Below are 22415 nucleotides of genomic sequence, written 5' to 3'. Positions count from 1 at the left end.
TAAAGAGAATCAATTACGAAGATATGTTATAAATGTACACACTATCTTAAGATTTATCATACTACTTAGCCCCTCAGATACAACATAAATTTAGTGCCTGTTCATACCACTACAATTTTTGTCACCATTGTAAAACTACCTTTTAAAATTTAGTATGATGAAAGTTATGTTATATGTCCCTAGGTTTATAACAAGCCTAAATAAGGCTCATACGTATAGTATTGTTAGCTAAAAGAAGAAGACGAAATCACTATGAATTTACATTACAATCCAACAGGGAGAAAATTTATTTCTATAAACCTACCTTACGTAATGATAACCTACCTACATATCAATCTTTATACTTAGGTACAACTTATCTGCAAGAAAAATAAAATATTTTATAATTGAACAATCTTTATGCTATGTATAATCATAGAACAATATTGTATACTAACCTGAAGACACGTTAGGAACTTTTTCCACTGCATTGGACCTCTTAAAAAATGTTCAACAGAGAATCCATTTGGTTCTATGATTAAAACCACTCCAGACATAATGCCCCCTTTGAGTGTTAGTATGTCGTCTATCATGAAGATATACTTGGCAAATAAATCTACGTCGAGTTTCGACGAATCTTCAAGACGAAATCCTAATGCCAAAACTCTGTAGCCTTCTGAAGTCAGTCTTGATAATGGAATATAATACCTGTTACACAGAAAATTGGAAGATTTTTAAAGATATTTAAGATTAAAGAGTCTGGACTATCTAGTCATGTTCTTATTTTCTTAAAACAATATTTCTCCATATGAAACCATAGGTGAGAGCGTCAACATGACTTGAAAACAATTCTTTTTGAGTTGGTGAATCATACGAGTCTCATATAAACCACATTACGTCCCTAAGTTACAATTACAAGGCATGTTATGTGGCATTAATGTTGCCAATAATATTTATGGGCGCATTATATTAAGATAACTATATTACATAAAACCATGTGTGAAACAATACATAATTTGTCCATGAGTGTGTGAAATATACAGTTATTTAGAAAATAATAGCATTTGAGGATTGTCATTGAATAGCAAAATAAGTTAGTCCTTGATACTTAAAGCCATTTAATATGTATGTGTTCGCTTGTTAAAATTTAGTATTCTAGTCAGATAAAACTTTTTGATTAAATATGTATCACGTATCATTCCTGTTTTGGCTCTTGTTCAAGGCTTCTTCTTTCATCTGGAAGATGTTCATTGTAAAGTATTAAAAAGACAAACTTTCCCAAAAGCATGTAATTCATCTTGTTCCCACTTGGTTTGGAGTAAAAAGACTTATTAAAGTAAAGTTTTGAAAGGCTTAAATTCTTCCTCGTGACCTTAAGCTTCTCTGAGAGACATCTAGTGGATTTAATACATTACACTAAAAGAGGGACATTATAAATTGCTTATACAAAACAGCGTTTAATTAGATGATTAGATAAGATAATTAGATTTAAAATCTGAGATTAGTGATAATATCACTGAATGAAACACATCTTCAAGTTTAATTTTCCAAAGACGAAGAAAATCTCATGAAGTTCTTCACATAGAAATATATAGTGTTAAATCAGGTAATCGTGATGGGCAGTGGATTGTTCCATCATACATAATTGAATCACTATTTGTGATTAAGGTAAGACAAGAGGTAATTTTAAAGCTTTTACGAGCCTGCTATCAAGAGAGAGTTCCTTAAACTAACAGACTCGATGGTAATAAAATTGTGTCAATTGGAATATTACAAAATTCCAATTAAGTTTTTCTTCTTGCACTAATAAAACAAGCGATACATATATATTAATAATATAGTATTATTAATTTAATTTAGTGTTTCGGTCAGGTTTGCTTTATTAATGCATGCTGAATATTTTCAAAGCAATATGAACAATAAATCTCAATACAACTTTTTCTGAAAAACAATGTTAGGCTATATTCATAAAATTGATTTATAAAGAAATAATTATTTTAACATAAGTGTCTACAATGGTCAGTTGTTTCTTCAACCAAGCTTGCTGGAACTGCTTTGACGGGATAGGTCTTAGAATGAATTAAAGGTAGTAATGTACGAAACGTAGTTATCTGAGTTCCAACATAAATGCTTGTTTTGGAGACAAATCTTAAAACTTTGTAGGATGTCTTTCATCTGCTAGCAATAGTGAAAAATTCTTATACTAAATATTGAATATGGTAAGATTGTTCGAAGGTGCATTGAATAGTATAATGAGGTATTCCTTCATACGTAATGTCGTTTCACATTTATGTATTCCCTTGTCAAGATTTAATATTCGAGTTAGATGGAACTCTTTGATTAAATGTGTTATCACTAGTAAGAAAAACAAAGTTTTTATGGTCTATCTTTCACCACATCTTACATTAATAGACAATTTATGTATATCTACACTTGAACAAAGGCGAAATGTGATAAATCTGATTTTCCTCCGTAAAATAATGCAAAACGAGTTTAACTGTATGGATCTGATATCGACACTAAATTTTCATGTCCCCACACTTAAAACAATTCTAGGCTGTTCTATTCCAAAAAAGCAAGGCCCAATGTATTATTGAAGTCACCAATCTGGAGAATATGCTCGTCTTATAACAAAATATATGTAGAACACCAAGAAATTGACATTTGCAATATGGACTATAATGTATTCAAGGAAGCTATTGTAAATTTATTTTGTAATACACCAACATTATATTTTTGGACTTATATCTATTGCGTAGTTCACAAACAAATTAAGATGAAGTATCAATGTGCGTATTATTAAAAGATTATCTTACCCGTATTCGAAACTAGATGAGAAGTGTGATGATGTTGGATCTGTGTTGGTAAAGAATTCAGGAAGTGCTGCTCTCATTGTGAAGTAAAGCTCTAACTTCTGTTTTACTCTTTCAAGTCGATACTTGCAAGAACGAATATAAGTTGCCACAAAGTCACGATCTGTAAATGAAAGAAAGACGGCAACCAATAAGATTCAGACTTGTATATATTTGTATATGAATATTTATGTTATACATAATCATTACCATCATCATCATCATCATAGGTATTCTGCCTTTATTGGCAGGCCACTTGCCGCAGCTGAGAAGCTTCCATGCTCCACGGTCCTCCGCTAACCTCTTCGTCTTCGCGTATGATCTTTCTGTTTTAATATCATCCATTAATTGTAGTCCCCTCGTCCCCTCCCTCTCTTTCCCGCCAACATACCCTCTAGGACATCCCTCATGATACAATCTCTTCTTAGGCAATGTCCCAATCATTTCTCCTCCTCTTCCTAATGATATATCTAAAAGTGTTCTTTTCTCACCCACCATTTCTAACACACTCTCATTCGTTTTCCGCTCGACCCAACTAATTCTTTCCATCCTTCTCCACACCCACATGTTATACATAAAACAAAGTAATAATCAGAAAACTCTACATTCATATTATACTGTATATTCAATTGTGATATCCCGATGACAAATTTGCAGTCCTTACAATTTACGTTTCAGGTGACTGATGAACTCTCCAGTTCTTAACAAAGAAGGTTGAGCCAAAATCGCAGAAAGGTACGGAGTATGGAATCCAGTTGTTGAAGTCGTTGAGGGAAAACCAAGAAGGGTAAAGATGGAATGCTTAATCCAATAAAGCGCTAAAATCTGCTAAAAGAATACAGTCATGTCCAAAGATAACAGTGTGGTGAGGAACGACATTGACCAATGTCTTGCGTCTTTATCTGGCAAAGGGCACAATTAATAGTTGGATATACTTATAAACTTCGTATACTCTATCAATTCTAAATCGAATAATGGTACAGAGATCAAATCTACCCAGGACTTTGCTCTCGATGTTCAGCAATGTCTCAACACTTACTTTCCAGGAAGATGGATAGACCGTCGTGTTCCAACAGAGTGTACTGTTCTAAGACGTGGCCTCAGCCCCTGAGATTCCTTCTTGTAGGCCTGGGCCAAAGAATAAGTGTACGAAACGTTGAAGAGACATTGAGAGAGAAAAATAAAAATGTGATCTAAATTGATAAGTGAGAAAGCAACAAAACACTTTTTACATCCAAATTTCTTACCACTTCCATCATGTAAATTTCTAGTCTAAACCGATGTAAAACTCAATGTATAAGAAAAGTAAACTATAGAAACCTAAGTTTGTTTTTCCAAAGATTATTTCGAACTCATAACAATAAATGAAAACAACAAAGAGATCTTTTTTAACACTTTCGATCCTAAGTGCGAGTCAGACTCGTTTTGTATGTTTATTCCAAATGCCGGAGCCCGAGTCGAACTCGTTTTTTACGTAATAGCTCCTATGTAAATTATTATGGGTCGCTTGTCAACCGTATTAAATACTTATTGAGACTCAGTTCTTGAAGAAATACTATTCATCTGACATCCAGCGAAGAGTAAACGAATTTATGCAGGCTGATTTTTGTGATCAACTTTCTGCGTTTGACTGCAGCATATTCGATAATATAGTTTAATATTTTGTTTCGAAAACTAATTTTGCAGTTGTTTCGTTTGAAGCAAATAAAATGAATATAGAAGAAATATCAAAGATTTTATAAGAGTACAGTTTAGAACCCATTCGGAAGGTGAAATTGATGATACAGATTTAGATCCTGATTTCGAAAAGTTAAAAAGCGATGAGTACATGAACAGTGCAGTGCCGTAGAAAATCTGCGCCCGAGTGAGAGTATACAACGGCGTCCTGAATTTTTCGTCCCCTTTACTTCGGTGCCCGAGGCTGTCGCCCCGCTCGCCCTGCTCTCATCCCATGGCATGGTACTGTACATGAGGACACCCATATAAAAATATTTGTATGAGGCCTATTCAGGAAGTAACTTTCCCACGCATCCCATAGCTAGGAAACCGTGTGTGGCACCAGCAATTGCGTTGACGTGAAAGAGTAAGGTCCTAGCTTGGCGTACGGTAGAGCGGAACTTTCCTAGTGCTCTCAGAAGCGTCGTGGCGGTGGTTGAAGATGGAAATGGTTTCCTATTCCAGCTCGCGCCGTGTGTGAAGTGCGAGCAGTTATAAAGTTTTTGAATGCACAGGGGATAGCGTCGATTGAAATCTATGCTCAGTTGTGCCAGGTCTATGGACATAACGTCATCAATAAGCAGATGGTGCGTTGCTGCTGAAGACAATTTGCAGCAGGACGCTAAAATGTGAATGATGAGGAGCGCAGTGGTAGATCAACCGTCATCACATACGATCTTGTGGACCTTCTTCGGGAAAGCATCATGCAGAATCGTCGCTTCACAATAACGGAACTCAGCGGTCAATTCCCGCAGATTTCCCTCTCCTTATTAAACATCATTACCACTGCTCGCACTTCACACTCAGCGAGAGTATTATTTTCTATTAAAAAATTTTTATCGTTTGTTCAAAAAGTACAGTATATATTTCAAACTGCAGTGTAGGGAACTACGTTTTCTTACATCACCAAATTCAATATTCATAATAAAATCTAAAGTCCAAAAACTTGTTTGCAATGTTTTTAGTGCATCTATTATTATTTAGCAATGTGTTATAAATTTTTAAAAAAAGGCTTAAAATCCCCAGGACTTGGAATAAACAAGGACAGATTAGCCCAGGATCGAAAGTGTTAAAAACGATTATTTACATTGGTGATTCTTATGCAATCGTTATAATCTCCTATTCACTCTCACAACTAATAAAGAACGATCAGGTGCATCAATAGTGGGGGCAAGGCAGGCATACATGCTTTTTAATAGACTTTATACTAATATACTAATAAACAACGTAAAAGTTTTATGTCGGTGTACTATTTTGTCTTCTCCGACCACCGGCAAAATTTCAAATCACTCATAATAATAGACCTATATACTAAAAAGATTTCGAGCGTCTATACGCGTCACATGGTATACACGTAACTGTGCAAATTATATGGCAAATTTGATAATTCAGTGTTGACTTCAGTTACATTTGGTGTGGATAAAATCAAATAATACACTGACATGTGTTCAACTCAATTACGTAGCAGATTGAAATTAGCTACCACTTGAAATGATACGCAAGAAGATTAAAATTAATCCAAAAGCAATACTTGATCAAATTTCATTACTAGAAGTACTTCCACCACTCATACTACTACTACTACTTCCACTACTACTACTACTACTACTACCATTACTATTACTACTACTATTATTACTACTACTGTTGCTACTACTACTACTACTATTACTACTACTAGGGGCCGCGGTGGCTCAGTGGTAGAGCGTTCACCTATGGTGCAAGGGGTCCCGGATTCAAACCCTGCTCCCGCCAAGTGAACTTTGTGGTGGACAAACACCGTGTGCGTGGGTTTCCTCGGGGTTCTCCCGTTTCCTCCCACTTTCTTCATTCCACCATTTCATTCATTACCCATCATCACCGTCTCCTTTAGCCTGTCCGGCATAAGTGTGGGACGTAAAACTTAAAAATTTCATTTCATTATTACTACAACTACTGTTGCTACTACTACTACTATTACTACTACTATTATTACTACTACTAATACTACTATTACTACTACTATCACTACTACTATTACTATTACTACTACTATTACTACTACTACTACTATTACAACTATTACAAGTACTGCTATTACTATTACTACTATTACTACTACTACTACTATTACTATTACTACTACTACTATTACTACTACTAGTACTACTACTATTACTAATATTACTATTATACTACTACTATTATTACTACTTATACTACTATTACTACTATTATTACTACTAATATTACTACTATTACTACTATTATTACTACTAATATTACTACTACTACTATTACTGCTACTACTATTACTACAACTACTACCACTATACTAAGGGGGCACGGTGACTCAGTGGTAGAGCACTTACCTCTGGTGCGTGGACTCCTTGGTTCGATCCCCTGCCAAGTAAGTTTGTGGTGGAAAACATCGTGTCTGTGGGTTTTCTCGGGGTACTTCCGTTTCCTTTCACTTTCTTATTCCAACAATTCTTCCACCATAGTTCATTTGCCTTAATCATCGTTTCTGTCAGCGCAAATGGCATAATCGGGGACGTTACACTGAAATATTTAATTTCTACTACTACTACTACTCTTTCTACTACAACTACTAATTTCTAAAATTACTTCTACTACTACTACTACTACTACTACTACTACTACTACTAATAATAATAATAATATTAATAATAATAATTTTGCGATGCCATTAGTCCATATCCAGCAAAATATCCCAAGATTAGACATACAAATCAATAGGTCCCATTGAACTGAATAAAATGGTATGGGTGACTGTAAATCCTGATGCATGGTATGAGGGAAAAGATTGTATACCAATACAGGCTTTTCCCTCATACCTATTCTGTCTAGCAACACAAAAGTTGGTACACACATTTCTTATACCGCATAGTATTTTTTCGAGATATATTTGGATTGTGTGCTTTTACCCGGGGCCACTCCACAGGGGTCCAAAGTTGATGGGAGGGATTTCTGAAGGGAATTTTCCTGACATTCTCCAAATTATCCCTGTTCAAGTACGTAATGGGCGCCAATACATAGCACCTTTGGAAAGCTTGTTTCATGCTCAAGAGAATGAACTATAAACCATGACTCTCCAATGAACTGTATTGATGCAGTAGCTATTTCACTATAAGTCTACGATTTTCTTTATACTAACAGGGTTAATGGGCCCTAGGTCTTTCTCCGTTGTCCGTGGCACCTAATTTTTTGTGCATGAACATATCTTTGTTATGTTTATCGAATGGACTAGGTTTGATTCGGATGTCCGGATGAAGATTCATGTGCTTTCCTTGTTAGTAAAACATTCGCACCAAATTTGCTATACTAGAAAACCGAGTTAGATTAATACAAATGTGTTTTAAATGAAATACAGAGTAAAGTCCAAGTACGAAAACGTCTGCTAGAACGTGAGCTTGGAAGTAAATGCAGAGAAAATAAATTTTCTATGACCGTAATATGACAAATTATGTATACGTTAAAATATTAAGTGAGAACCTTCGTCAAAGTGGACACTTTTGTGTATGTAAGATTAGCATCAACAGATCAAAACTATGACTACGAAGGAACTAAGTGTCGATTAAAAGGAAGGATTTCGTGTAATTATTCACTCCAAACTCTTTTGTCTTCGTGAATTCTGAGGGAGAATTTGAAGCTTGTTACATAAAATGATAATTATGACTGTTGCGTTGTATGGTTGCGAAACCTAGTCTTTTTGTTTAAAGGAATAATGAAGATTCATAGCATTTAAAATGAATTTTGAGGCAAATATTAGGACCCAAGATGAACAGGAATAGAAAATGGTAGATATTTCGTATCAAGAAATTGAATAATTTATACAGTTTATGCAGTGATTTAATGGTAAAAATTTTGGTATTATTTTTTGGACCATTTGCAAAAAATAATAATAAAAAAGTATACCCACCCTTGTATACACTCTTTACTTCATAAGTTTAAATTGAATGTAAAAACATTATATGGGTATACAGCATATACAGCTCGTACTCGACTACACACCCCATTACATCCATGTGTTTACCTAACATTGTTAGGGCCATTAAGTCTAGAAAGGTCAAGTAGTTCTTCTCTAGCGGCTTAACAGAGGTTGAAATAAAAACCGTCCTCCTTTTATTTGTGAGTCTTAAAATCCACACCACGTGGCGATTTTTTGCTGATAAGACTTTTTGAGGTCTCAAATTTTTGTTTCAGGACTTACTTATCCTGAGAGAAATTAAAATGTCAATACTGTACACCATTCGTTTTCAATTGAACATTGTGTAACGTCTCGTTTACTACTCTCATTGTCAGTGAAAGACACAAAGAGAACAGGAAGTGGACGACAAAACTGGCGTTGAAAAAAGACATTGGTGACAGGCCAATAAGAACATCTCTGGTGCAGTCGAAGTTCTTGCAGATATGCTTCTCATGGATCAATTACTCTTCGTACATTATTAACACTTGACACTTGTTTGATTTTATTCCCCGATTTTGTTTTTAGGATTACCAACTTTTGAAACTGGAAATACCCGGGCACCCTGCTGGAGTACGTATAAAGCATTCTCCGTCTTGAGAAATCAATTAATACGATTGTATATAATGACAAGTAGGCTTATTTTTCAAGTTTTGTTTTTAAAGAAGAAAATATTTCTTAGAAATCTGTTAACGCTAATTAAAAAAGGCCAAAAACGGCAAGAGTTTCATAAAATAACCTCGTATATTGCTATATTTAAGGCTATAAGCATTTCGTATCTTTGTATGGTTAAACGGCTCTCCAAATATGCTAGCTTTAGCCAAAAATAGGAGAAATTGGCATCACTGCCACCTTGCAAACGATAACATCACTGCGACGGAACAACAAATTCGTTGCGGAATGAAATTGCGCTATTTCCATGATCAGCCGGTTGTCAAATGCGGTTCATTTTAAAATTCAGAGTAAACTAAATCTACTTTCCACGGAATTAAAAAAAATAATCTGAGTAGAACACAGAGAACAGAACTAGTTAGAGGAAAAATTACCGGATATTCATCTTCCGGTTTTGAGGTTGTGCCGAACTCCGGACAAGGGGTCAGAAACCGAACTGTCCCGTAAAATACCGGACAGTTGGCGACCCAAGTTATTTCCTCGCCACTTGTTCGATCTGTTATCACTGTCTCTTCTCTGATCGTAAAAGCGAACTCCTAATCATATATTGCCCAGTCAGAAGTGAAACACTTCAGCTTGTCTGGTGCAGTAAGTTAAACACACACCATCTGTCGTTATAAACGAAAAAAAAAACTTACATTTGATACATAATTTGAATATAATGACACATTTTTACTACGGCTATGAAGTTAATTAAAAAGTGGGAAATCCCATGGAAACACTGTATTGTTAGGAGTAAAGTTGTAACATCGTTGCAAGGCGTTGTTGATTCATATCCTGCAGTAGACCATAGAAAGTAACTTTGAACCACCTTGAGCAAAGTACGAATGGAAGCAACATCAAACGTTTTATGAAACTGTTTCAGAACACTTGAAAAGAAGTAAATCCCAGCTGCTTATGAAAATATTGAGAAACCTTTAAATTATTTTAGTCTACTTACCCATTTCATTTGGTAGATGTGGTTGATGTTGGAGCCATTCCAGAATATGATCTACATCTTTCTCCATTTGTGAAGGATCTTCGCTTAACGCTTTCAGAACAATCTCCCTTTCTTCGGGAGTCGGAGGATCGAATACCATCTCTTTTGGAAGGGAATTACCTCCTGCTAAGTCACTGTAAACACAATGAAATATTACTGAAGTGTTAATACTTTAAGAACGTAATTCGAGGTAGCTTACTAGTACTAAGAATTTTGACACATGTGTACCGCTCTCCAGTATGTTCCCAAACATCAAGAAAGGGCTAAAGAAGAAGAGAGCAAAATATGATTTATTGGTTCGCTTTTCTCCAGTATGCTATGACAGTAGACAAACCTTCTGCTTTTTCATGGTGGTATGATATGTTATTGACAAGTGCATTTTTGTACTGTATAAATCCCAAAGTAAACATTCTTTTCTAATTTTCTTCTTATCACCCAAAATGGATGTTTTCGTTCTTATTTTCGATTTTCATCATGTTATGTAACTTTACATGGTTTGCTTTCAATAGTTACTTGTTGTTATTGGCTATTCGATGAATATTGAATGAGAAAATGGCTTCGGATTGAGAAGCTTTTGATAACTATCATATCACAACCGTATTTTTACCTTACATCAACAGAAAAAATAAATTTTAAAAATTATATAATATAAAACATAATAAATTTTAAAATAAATCAACATACCGGCAATATTAACTACGAGAAACAAGAATAATTTATTAAAAAGCAAGATGATATTATGGAACATGTTGAAATGTGAAGGAAAAGATGACAAAATTGTGAACAAGAGTTTGAAGTATAACGTTTAACATTGTAACATTATGTACCACTGTATATAACTAAGTGTTAAATTTCAAAGAGAATACTTTCTCGCTATTCCAACAAATTCTATCTGGATTTGATTACAGACTTTGGAGTTGGACCATGAAACTCGTCAACAGATGATACGTGTTAACACCGTGTTTATGTTCACGTATAAATCTGTAACATGTAGATCGATTAATATATAACTGGGGTAAAGGAAATGCTTAAAAATTAAAGAAAAGAATATTAACCGACTTCAAAAACACACAATAACTAACTTCAACAAAAGCGCTGTAAAGTAGAAAATAATAAACGCACTAAAAGCAGATATCTAAAACATTTTTGAAGTATGTGCCGAGAAAAAAATACCTCATCTAATTTAATATTAAATATTGATTTGTTTGGCTTGGCATTGACTTCTAAATAGTTTGTAGATAATAATGCATTATTTTCTGCTTTTAAGAGCTTTATTATTATTATTATTATTATTATTATTATTATTATTATTATTATTATTATTATTATCTGCTTTCTAGCGCTTTTGATGAAGTCGGTTAATAATGTTTTTTCTTTTAAATTTATTTTCCAGTCATATCAATTGAATATGAGAATGGTGCAGTCAAAATAGGTCTTGACCGATTTCTTTTACAATTTTCGTCTATTCTAATGCCAACTTATGCCATATATGCTTAAACACTAAAAAATAAATTACAATTAGTCAGCCTTGGAGTATATTTAGAGAAGTTCTCTAGATTGAAAACCGGTACCTCTCCATTACAACATCCTTTATGTCATATTTTAATGTTAGAAATAATATGAAAAATGGTTGTGTGAAGGACGAAAATTAGTCCACGAATCGGTGTTTCTATTCCTAACTAAAGAGTTCCAATAAATAAGTCCTTGTCCATATTCAGCCTTACAATGTTTAAAGACACCATGATAAACTGCAAGAAACAAAAAAAATTACTTACATATATACAGTGGGACTTCGATAACTCAAAACTGAAGGGAATACATACAAATTCAAGTTATCGAGGTCCAACTATATATATATATTTCTTCCTGTTGAAATAGTCATAAACTGTATTTTTCTTTCTTTTCTCTATTATCTTCTTGTACTACAATAAAATGAAAGTAATTTTGAGAAGTTTAATTCCCAACGTCTGCTATTGACGAAATATATTTTAAAGTGACAACTCAGTACGCGCGTTTCACACGCTCACACTCTCTGTGTCTGCACAACTCTGTGAAGGGTAAATTTAATCCAAAGAAAACAATTATTCAGAAGACATCTATACAATTGTTATAACACCACAACCAGTGATGCCAACCTGTGGGAAAAATCCCATATCGTGGGAGTTTTTGACCTTATTTTCTCGGAAAGGGATAATAAGCAGCATATATGGGATTTTACGAGAAGATCGAAATTTACGGCTTATTCAATTAGATATTGTAAAAACTGACTAATACAAAGAAATTTAATTTCTAATATTATAGCATACTTTTAATTAGTATAACGTCGGCAATTCACGCGTAAAATGGGATTTTTTGCCTCTCGACTTTACCTCGATCATTCAGTTTGCATCTGCTATTGCTTTATTGTAAAAAAATCATCAAGCCTTTTTCTTGTTTTAATTCACCGTTTTACAGACAGTGTTTACCTAGTGTTAAAAGGTTTTACGTAGTGTTAAACAGTTATCACTTTGGTTTGATTTTATCTAAGAAAGATGACATGTTAACAACATTCAAGAAACAACTCTTATAAAATGTATATATATATATATATCGTCGTCTGAGATTCAACACTGCGTATCTCCAATTTTATCGAATTTGAGGTTTCGATATCATTAGAATTAGTATAGGATGGCGCACGATCTGGTTAAATAGTACACCTGTCTTACGACATATGACTCTGTTATTTCCTCAAAGTAATGTATAATGAGGCTGAAGCTAGTTTTCAAACAGTATTTTGTCTATCCTGAAATATTGGTGAAATGTTACTTACGCGGTATTGAATCTCAGACGACGATATATATTAGTCGAATTTAGTCTAAAGAGACTGATGATTAATAAAAATAAATCATTATGAATAAATTGGGAGTAATGAGGATGTGCTATGAAACGGAAGAACCCCAACGAAATTTATTGTCACAACGCTGTCCACCACCAGCTCACGTTGACTACGATCAAACCAGGAGCTCGTCCACGGAAGAAGTGAATGATCTACCACTGGCCCACTGGGACATTTGCATATTAAGTTTTGATTTTTTTTTGTACGAAGATACCAAACACTGTTCTTTTGGGTAAAAGAATGTACCCGAACATTTCTTAGGGACCCTGACTCCTCCAGATTTCCTTCAGTTACGACACTGTGACTGTGTTCATTGTCTTAGACATCGGATTATTCTGCAAATGCATATTTTGTTTTCTTGTATGCATCTCCGTTAAACTTAGTAGGAGTTTCTAACAATAATAGTACAGTTGGAATTTGAAGTTTTATAGTGCATATAAATGTATATTTCACAGATTAGAGCATACATTAGTACTTAAGAGCACATTCAGCATCTTCTATAAGTTTTTATTTGAGATTTATGCTCATAATATGTAATAAATTCAGTTTTAGTTTGTGTTTTCAATGCATGTATATTCAACAGAACGGCTTTTTGCATGGGAGATTGGAAGAATGTCTAGTTTATGGAGGACCGATAATGTTACCAACCGATTTGCAGAGCAAAAACGCTTACAATTGAAAAAACGTTAAGAGAAATCTGATAATGATAAAGACACTGTAGTATTGTGTCAACATCAATCTAGAAACAAGAGACGCGAGGAATGCAGCTCAGTGAATGTTTAGCTCTAGTTGATGAAGTTCAGCACGAGCTCTAGTAAATTCCTGGTAAACTTTGGCACTCTGTGGAAAAGAAATTGACCTATGTTATTGCCAGAAAGTCTGACTATGAAACAAATGACGCCATGGGAAAATATCTGCAAGGGTTAAATTTCAACTTGCCAGAAAATATAGATACTAAACTTGTTTCTTTATAAATATTATCCAGTAATATATATTGATGTTAACTGGTCATTTCTTGGCTACACATGTTACAAACTAACATCAACAAATGAAGAGAAGCATCTTGTCATATACTATAAGGCTAATTACCCAAAAACTTAAAAACTTTTTTTGCTTTTGCTGGAAACGTGTAGACAACCAAAGCTCGTATTATTTTCTGTAAAGTAAATAAATGCACTCTTAAACACAAATGTGAGGAAAAATTAGAGTTCGTGTTCTCATGTCACTGTGTTTATTTTAACCTCATAATGTGTTTGTGTTTTTAAAAAAGTTAGGAGTATATAAACTGTAACTGTCGTAAAAATAAATTCTGAAGAAATAACCCTGAAAAGTAAAATACAGTTTCGATGTTGTATTTCACCTACAAAACTTTGTCAGAACTTTGCTACGTATTTGAAAATGCTATTGCATTATTAGTGCATATTTTAAGTTCATATATTTAACACATTTAACAGCATAGTTGCATGTATATTTCATGAATTTCAAGTGCATAAAAATCCAATGTCTAACCATCACAAACCCACATAACTTGAAATCGAACAGAGATCAACCGAGGTGAATACACTGCTACTAATTCCTTGTAATGATACTTTTTTACAACTGAAGCGACATACACCGTGCAATGAATTTTAATGAAATAATTGTAATTCCGTACGAGTGAAATTTACATGCGGAGATACTATCGCAAGAGACATTAACGAGTTGTAAATTTGTGTTATCGCATTATAACTGGTAAATAAGATTGACATTTATAAAGTAAAAGGTCACAACTATTGTTTCTAATACAATAAAATTTAAGAAAAAATATAATTGATCTTACTGGCTATCGAAAACAAGCTAAATTTTTAGTACAACTTACTTACGAACTTGATTTAATTCAATGATGTAACCGTAGAGCACTCGACAGAGAAACTAAAAACTGGGACAAAAGAACAAGTCCTCTGGCCAGGAAAACCTGTTTTGGTTCTCTATCATCCTCGTGTTGGTGCAGAATATAGAGAATATGTTTGAAGAACAATATTTGTGTAGGTCATCTGCGGCGATGGAAAGTGAAAGTTTATTAACTTGACCTTGAAAAAATAATAACTGCGGTTTCTTTGCTCTTTACATTTAACAAAACTTGCAATATTTTGTAAGAAAATTAGCTGGGTGATTCCCAGCTGGGCGTGAGAAACGTTTCGCTCTGTGAAACCCATTGTTTTTTTTTTTTCATTTGCGTTTCAGAGTTCCGAAAAAGCTCTATTTGGTTTTAGTTACACTTATAATTATACCAGATACAGATTTTGTTTTAATTTTTTTCGTCAATTTCGGCTTTCATTGTGGGACGCTACATTCTAGAATCGTCCAAATATGATTTTTACTATCCAGTTAGCAAATTTCAAGGTACTATCTTCAAATTCGTTTGACATGTGTATTGAAGTATCACAACAAAAACTTAACGGTGTTGGGTATGTGCACCATTCTTTATTTTAAAGCCGATCGATTTCTGTGGTCCTCTTTTTCTTTATTTTCCTTAAAATGAATTGAAATTTCATTCCAATAAAATGTGATTTTATTGGTTTCTTCTTCAAGTCTAGTTAAATTCCGTTATCATTTCAAACTACATTTCCATTACTACGATGGCAGCAGAAAATAAGGATGGGAAGATAGTCAGCGAGTGAAGTGAAGTATTAGGAAGAGGGAAAGAATATATTGAGGATTTATATGAGAGTATATATAGACCGTGTGGCCTAGATGCTGAAGTAGAATGTAAAGTAGGCGAGAACGATAATGGGTTTAATATTCTTCGGGAAGAGTTTGAAAAAGTTGTATCCGAAATTAGGAATGGAAAGGCAACAGAGATAGATAATACACCAATCGAATTAATTACGAATATAGGAGACAAGGGCAAAAAAGAATTGTTACGACTGTGCAATGAAATTTACAAAATAGGAGAGTGGACAAAAGACTTTGTGAAGACGATCATGATGGCTAAGAAATAGAACGCAAAGAAATGTGAGGATTGTAGAACTATTAGTCTCATACCTCATGCAGCAAAAACTCTTGCCTACATTGTTTAATATCTATCTTGAGGAGATAGAGAAAAAGAGCCTACAAAATGAAGAAGGCATTTCAGTACGAAGTAGAATGATTAAAGGTGTACGGTTTGCAGATGATATGGCGCTTGTCGCAAAATTTGAGGAGGAAATCAATAAGATGTTAAAAAACTTGAGGAAGGGCTGTGAAGAATATGGGATAAAAATAATGTTAGAAAGACAAAAGCCATGGTGACTGAAACAAAGGTGTTAGGGTCAAATATAAATTTAGAAAGGGACAAAATAGAACAGGTGACTAGTTTTCGATACCTGGATAGTGTTATTAGTGATGAAATAAAAATGCAATATTTGAGTTTTACGTCCCGCGTTTATGCCAGTTAGACTAAAGGAGACAGTGATGCTGAATAATGAATGAAATGGTGGAATGAAGAAAGTGGGAGAACCCCGAGGAAAAACACGCACATGGTGTTTGTCCACCACAAAGTTCATTTGGCGGGGGCTGGGATCGAACCCGGGACCCCCCAAGCACAAGAGGTGAACGCTCTACAACTGAAACACCAATAAGTCTGAAGGCGAAATAAAAGCAAGGATAGGAATGGCGAAAGCAGTGGCGGCTAATATTAGTGTTGCAGCGATGCGCAACGACCAAAGTATTTAATATATATATAATTAGCAGTAGTAGTAAATAACAGGAAAAATGCTTTCTAATGCTCCCAAACACTTTAAATAACGTATTTTTTTACTTCTATAACTGTAAATTCCATTAATCCGTTTTAAAAAGAGAAAAACAATGCGTCACAGAGTTTCTAATTTATGTTGCGTTGCAGGGAGCATACAACGACCAGATTTTTTCAACGCGGCAATTGGAGCGAATGTTAAGTCTCCTTTCCCCTATTTCAGAAGTTAAAGGCTCTGGTCGTTGCAGTGCTTCTGCAACCGCGCAGCACGGTTTCTAGTGAACGAGAAGGTTTCTCGCGCTAAATAAGATTTCTGAATCTTATTTCCCTACCAATTGCAAATGGTATTTGTTTTTATGTATTCATATTTTTAAATTACGGGACTATACTGAAGCAAATCAATATAATGACAAAAAAAGAGAGAGATATTGGAGAATTACAAAATAAAATAGAAAATATGTAATAGAGTAGGAAGCAAATGAAAGTAAACACGCATTTACTAGTTAATTCTTAGATTATATAGATAATAAAGGCTTCTTGTACAGTAATATGTGAACCAGATATTAATAAGTCAATATATAGAACCCCCCCTTTTGTGGATAGTATTTTAGCTTATACATATTTTTTTAATATATAAAACAAAGATATTTTGTACTCTTGATAACTTTCCACATAAAACATTATGATGGGAAACGCCACTTTGAATTTGGGACTAGTTAGCAATGCTCAGGGCGTAGCCTCGAGGGAGGGGTCCACCGGATCCGAACCTCCCCAAAATTTCCAAACTCGAGTAACATTTTCTTAACGAACTATACTTGTTTAACAGAGAAATGATTGATGTAGGCTAAATATTTTATTTACACTCATGTATATTCGCGTCGTTTTGAACTTGCACGGCAAAATAACTGCATAATATGTTTTTATTTCTTTATTTTTTTCTGGATTGAATGTGGTTTCCTTTATTAGTGGGCATTAATTTCTCTCTAGGTCGTAAAATAAGAATTTCATAGTGCACTTAGGTGCAAGTAACCTTACAGGAAGAAGCTTGATCGTTCTAATGATCAAGGCTAAAGTAAGTAATATTTGGCTTCTAGTTTCAGGTGACAGGATAGTGTAGCGGTAACGTAATGGAGTTACGATTAATACAGCTGTCCATCATGAGTTCATATCCTGTTTACGGCACAGTTGCATTTTTTACAAAGTGATAGTGAAGAATCGATTTCTCATATTAGACATGCAATGCTTTAAAATGTGGAAGCAAACACCTTTTATCATGATAGAGACGATTTACGAATGTTGGATAGGAAAGGACAGGGGATTTACCAGGACATTCGAAACACTTCATTGATCTGCAGTAAACACTTTTCGTGTTATCGTTCTCAGAAAGAAATATTACAGCATTTGTTGGACAAATGTTGGGTAAAGCAATCGGTAGTGTAGTGGTAAAGTACCAGATTTCCAAGCGGAAAATCTCGGTTTGATTCCCCGTCAGATAATATAACTTTTTCGCATAAAATAATCACTGCAAACAGAGATTTATCTTCTGTTGGAGAACTTACAAAGCATGACTGGCGAGAATTCGAATAAACAGTGTGTGCGTTCTTCATCATACACTGTAATGATAAGTATGTTTCATATTTATATTCGTCTCTCTCTTTCTTGACGTTTCCCTATCCTGTCGTTGCATCTTTCACTTCTCCCCCTCTCTCTCACATACACACGCACTTCATGAGCGTGTGCGTGTTCCAAAGTTAAAACGGAGCAAGAGACCGATAGACCTGGTCTGGAAAATGTAATTAACTGGCAACTTCAGCATCGAGTTTTTCGTGCTCTGGAGATAACATCTCCAGTCCTGGTCATCTCTGAAAGAAATTGTGTTTAAACGGAAGGGAATAAGCAAAATATATTTTCTATCATCTGGGTTACCGAGTCTCAATCGAAACACCGGGTCACTACGGGTTTGATTCGTCGACCCAATGGTGCTCCATAAGCTAACCAACATCATCCGACTGACACTATAATCCGTTTGAGCTCTAGCGTGTTCATTCTATCTGTGAAAATTGCGTTATATTCGCAAGAGATGAAAGTGATGCTGAATGTTCGGAACAGAAAAATCTTCGGAAAAGACTAGAAAATGGCAACCTCTTTGGTTATTTGGAAACAAAATTTTATTAATGCTAGTTCGACACAAATTTGTTTCCATCCTATAATTCAATGTGATTTATTCACGTTGAAATTTTGAACATGCAAGGTCTGCTACATCTATAAGGAACATCCAATTTTCCATTTGAACATTTGTAACTTTTCATTATGATACGGTTTCGACTTTTAATATAGGATATTTCTGATAAAAAATTACCAGTAAAATAGCACTCATTCAATTTTATCTTTCTTTCTTTCTTTCTTTCTTTTTCTTTTCGTTTCTTGATTCTTTTTTTGTTCACTTTGCATTAGTAATCTGGAATGGTAGATATGACCTACGCTACCTACTGGGTTTATTAGAATGTAGTTTGCATCAGTGCGTCGAATGAACACTACCGAATTTACAACCGAACCACGCGAAAACAAAGCATGTGTTAAACTGTTGACATTATCTTAGATGTGTCAGTGAGATCTACAGTTCTACTGGAAATTGAGTATGCTATCCTTTTTGAAAGTGACTTTGTGAATGTTTCAAGCGTCCTCTATATATTCGAACAGTCCTGAAAAAATATATAAAAACAAACGTTATTTCTATATTACTGCTGGATTTCTGGTAATGGAACTTTATGATGTTAGGTTCTTTTCTTACTAAGTTTAAAATTCCACATTTTTATCTGTTCTCGCTTTTCTTTTTCTTTTTCTTTTTCTCTCGCCTTCTCTCTCTCTCTCTCTCTCTGCCTCATTTCTAAACCTCTGTGTAATAGACATCCATTGGTTTCAATTTTTCATTGCGTGTGTTTCAGTTTCACCCTAAATCAACTTATCAATCTTGTTTCGTCTCGGTTTTGTTATTTCATTTTATCGATACTAATACATGTGTAGTTTGAAATTAGAATTGCGTTCATGTTGTTAGCTAATTTTAGTAGGGAAGAGAAGAAAGGAGGAGAGAGAGGGGGGTCTCTTTACCAGACACGATTATGGGATAAGAAGGTGTATATTGGGTGGCCTAGCTGCTCGGCGTTAGCTGTCGCAATTTTTTTTAAGCGGAGTGTACAAGAAGCGGTAAAATGAAGTACACCAGTGGATATAAGAAAATTGTACATGAGTTTGATGTATCGCTTGCACCTATTCCCATTTGAAAAAAACGAAAGCTGAATCCAATATGGCGGATTCAAGATGACGGCCGGGGTGGGTAAATGTGTCAGAGAAGTAGTATTCGATCCAACTTATTTTGCATACGCCCACATTCAAATCCAATTACAATTAAAGAAGCTAAAAGCAATTTTGTGTGCGAGTCTTATAGTAGTGTATGATTGAATTCCGGATATATATGAAGGCCCATAGATATACGAATTACTGGTATGGGCCGCTAAATTAGTACAATACACACTGGTCCGCGGAGAACTTTGGATTTGAATCAATTTTATACGAATTCCGAGGGAACACTTCGCGAATGTAAGTAAAAACTCTAGGCCATGACCATTTATGAGAATAACCTCCGTGCTACAATAATATTAGTAACAATAATAATAATAATAATAATAATAATAATAATAATAATAATAATAATAATAATAATAATAATAATAATAATAATAATAATAATAATAATAATATTTTTACATTCTCCATAAACAACACAACGTTTTGATAGAAGAATCATATTTTAAATTACAGCTTAATACTAATTACAGTTGCTGAACTACGGATATTAATAAAATGTTTTTAAATATATAACATCAACTTATACTATTAAAAGTTGTATCCTATTTTTGACGAATTTTTACTTTTTCTTGTCACATATTTAACATAACTATGAATGTAAAAATATAAAGCTATTAGAAAGAAAATAAACTATAAATGAAATAGAAGTTCTTTGTAGTTATAGTTGACCCACGTAAAATACAAATTGTCTTTGCTGCGATTGAAGTGTTCAATATTACTTCTCGTGAGAAACCACTCTTTCTTTAACTCAATCAATAGATGGATAAGGTGATCTGTATGGCATCAGTAGCACCGTTCATATTCAGAAAACAAGATGAAGTACTAAGTGATTCAGGAGAAAGGTGTATTGTTTAATGGGATCGTGTAAATGCGCACCATGAAGAAAACATACAATTGCGTGGTTGTTTCGTTTACAAGTTCAAACGGGGATATTTTGTACGTACATTTAGCGGGAAAAATATAAAAGAGTGTACTTGGTCTAATACACCGTTAGTTTCTGAAATTTCGTACACTCCTTGACACAACACCGAGCAGCATGTTATGATAAGCTCTACACCAATATCATAGAAACCTATCTTTGGAATAATGTTTGTGGAGTTACAAACGAGTTAGGCGTTTACTAGACCGCTGTCGTTCGAAGGCCCTGTGTGACCCCCAAGGTATAAAAGTTGGACTCGTGTGTACCACACGAGTTGACATCGAACAACAAGTTTCACTGTGCAAGGTGCGCAGTTCTCTAAGTGTACTGACTGACTAAGTGGGAAGGTTTACCGCTTCTGAGTGTTAGTTTTGATGGAAAATGAATGTACTACAGCAATCGCAAGCGAGCAGGGCGGTGATCAACGTCAAGGACAGTTTCCAAAACCACTCTTTCACCTAAGGAAGGTGTTAATTCTGGTAATGTGGAGTATGATGGGATTCATGCATCCTATGTTTCTCCGTACAGATCTCAACACTATTTAATGCATGTAAACTTCATCTCAATTATCCAGCAATGATCAACAGATATGATGTCTTCATTCTGCACGACAGTACACAGCCACATGTTACTGTAAAGACGGTGCAGTTTTGCCGTGAGTTCCAGTACAATACTACCCACCATATTCTCTTGATACCTTTCGCATCCACTACAAACATTCCTGATTGCCTAATTCTTACCATAGAAGAACTTGTCTTACTTCCCCCTCTACTCAGCTCCCCATTTTGATTTCGATGAACCTGGCTTATTCAGTAACACATATCTTAAAGGTGAGGTGCTTTGCATTCCCTTGTGATTACACCACTCCCACCATGAAATGTATTTTTGTATGTACGAACCTACAGTATATGGCCACAAACAATAGTGTTCCCATCAATCAATTTTTGGAACTCTTCTTGCAGTGGCGGATGTAGTCCAGGGCCAGGGGACCCTAGTCCCCCCTTAATTTTTTCAGTGACAAAATAATTTAAGTTATTATTTATATATTTTCGATAGTTTATATATAGCTACCATAATCTGGGTACTGTCTGCCTCCCAGTTTCTACCTTCTAGATCCGCCAGTGTCTTCTTCTGAAGTTTGCAACTCGTCCTCTGAGGAGAAAAAGTGTAAGTTCAACACCGCCAGTTATTCAGTTTTGTTAAATTTTTGCAATATTTGATAACGTGTCAAAATCTTGAAAAGTTTATGATTGATTGATTCATTAAGCGTTCAGCTCTAAATAACCAATCAATCGTTGATTGGAGTTTAACGTATCATCAATCAAGCAAGCATAAACGTTTCAAGATATTGATAAGTCATCAAATATTATGAAAGAAT

The 22415-nt window shown here is 34.6% G+C and overlaps 1 protein-coding gene across 2 annotated transcripts in view; it reads right to left on the bottom strand.

Moving 5' to 3' along the window:
* Positions 1–15027, bottom strand: part of LOC145694759 (alpha-tocopherol transfer protein-like) — a 32289-nt gene extending 17262 nt beyond the window's left edge. The window contains exons 1-4 of one of the 2 annotated variants that reach the window (XM_081771372.1): positions 14903–15027; positions 10127–10299; positions 2796–2955; positions 438–687 (exon numbers count right to left, since the gene is read on the bottom strand). In XM_081771372.1, the coding sequence (XP_081627498.1) occupies positions 438–687; positions 2796–2955; positions 10127–10265 (549 nt within the window). In that variant the 5' untranslated portion in view covers positions 10266–10299; positions 14903–15027. Of the gene's footprint in view, positions 1–437; positions 688–2795; positions 2956–10126; positions 10300–14898 lie in introns of both variants that reach the window. The other variant, XM_081771371.1, reaches the window with a different exon arrangement.
* Between the last annotated feature and the right edge of the window lie 7388 nt (positions 15028–22415).

This window comes from Thermobia domestica, chromosome 9 (genome assembly GCF_964235325.1).
Source record: "Thermobia domestica chromosome 9, izTheDome1.hap1.1, whole genome shotgun sequence".
NCBI lineage: Eukaryota > Metazoa > Arthropoda > Insecta > Zygentoma > Lepismatidae > Thermobia > Thermobia domestica.
This window is presented reverse-complemented; position numbering and strand designations above follow the sequence as displayed.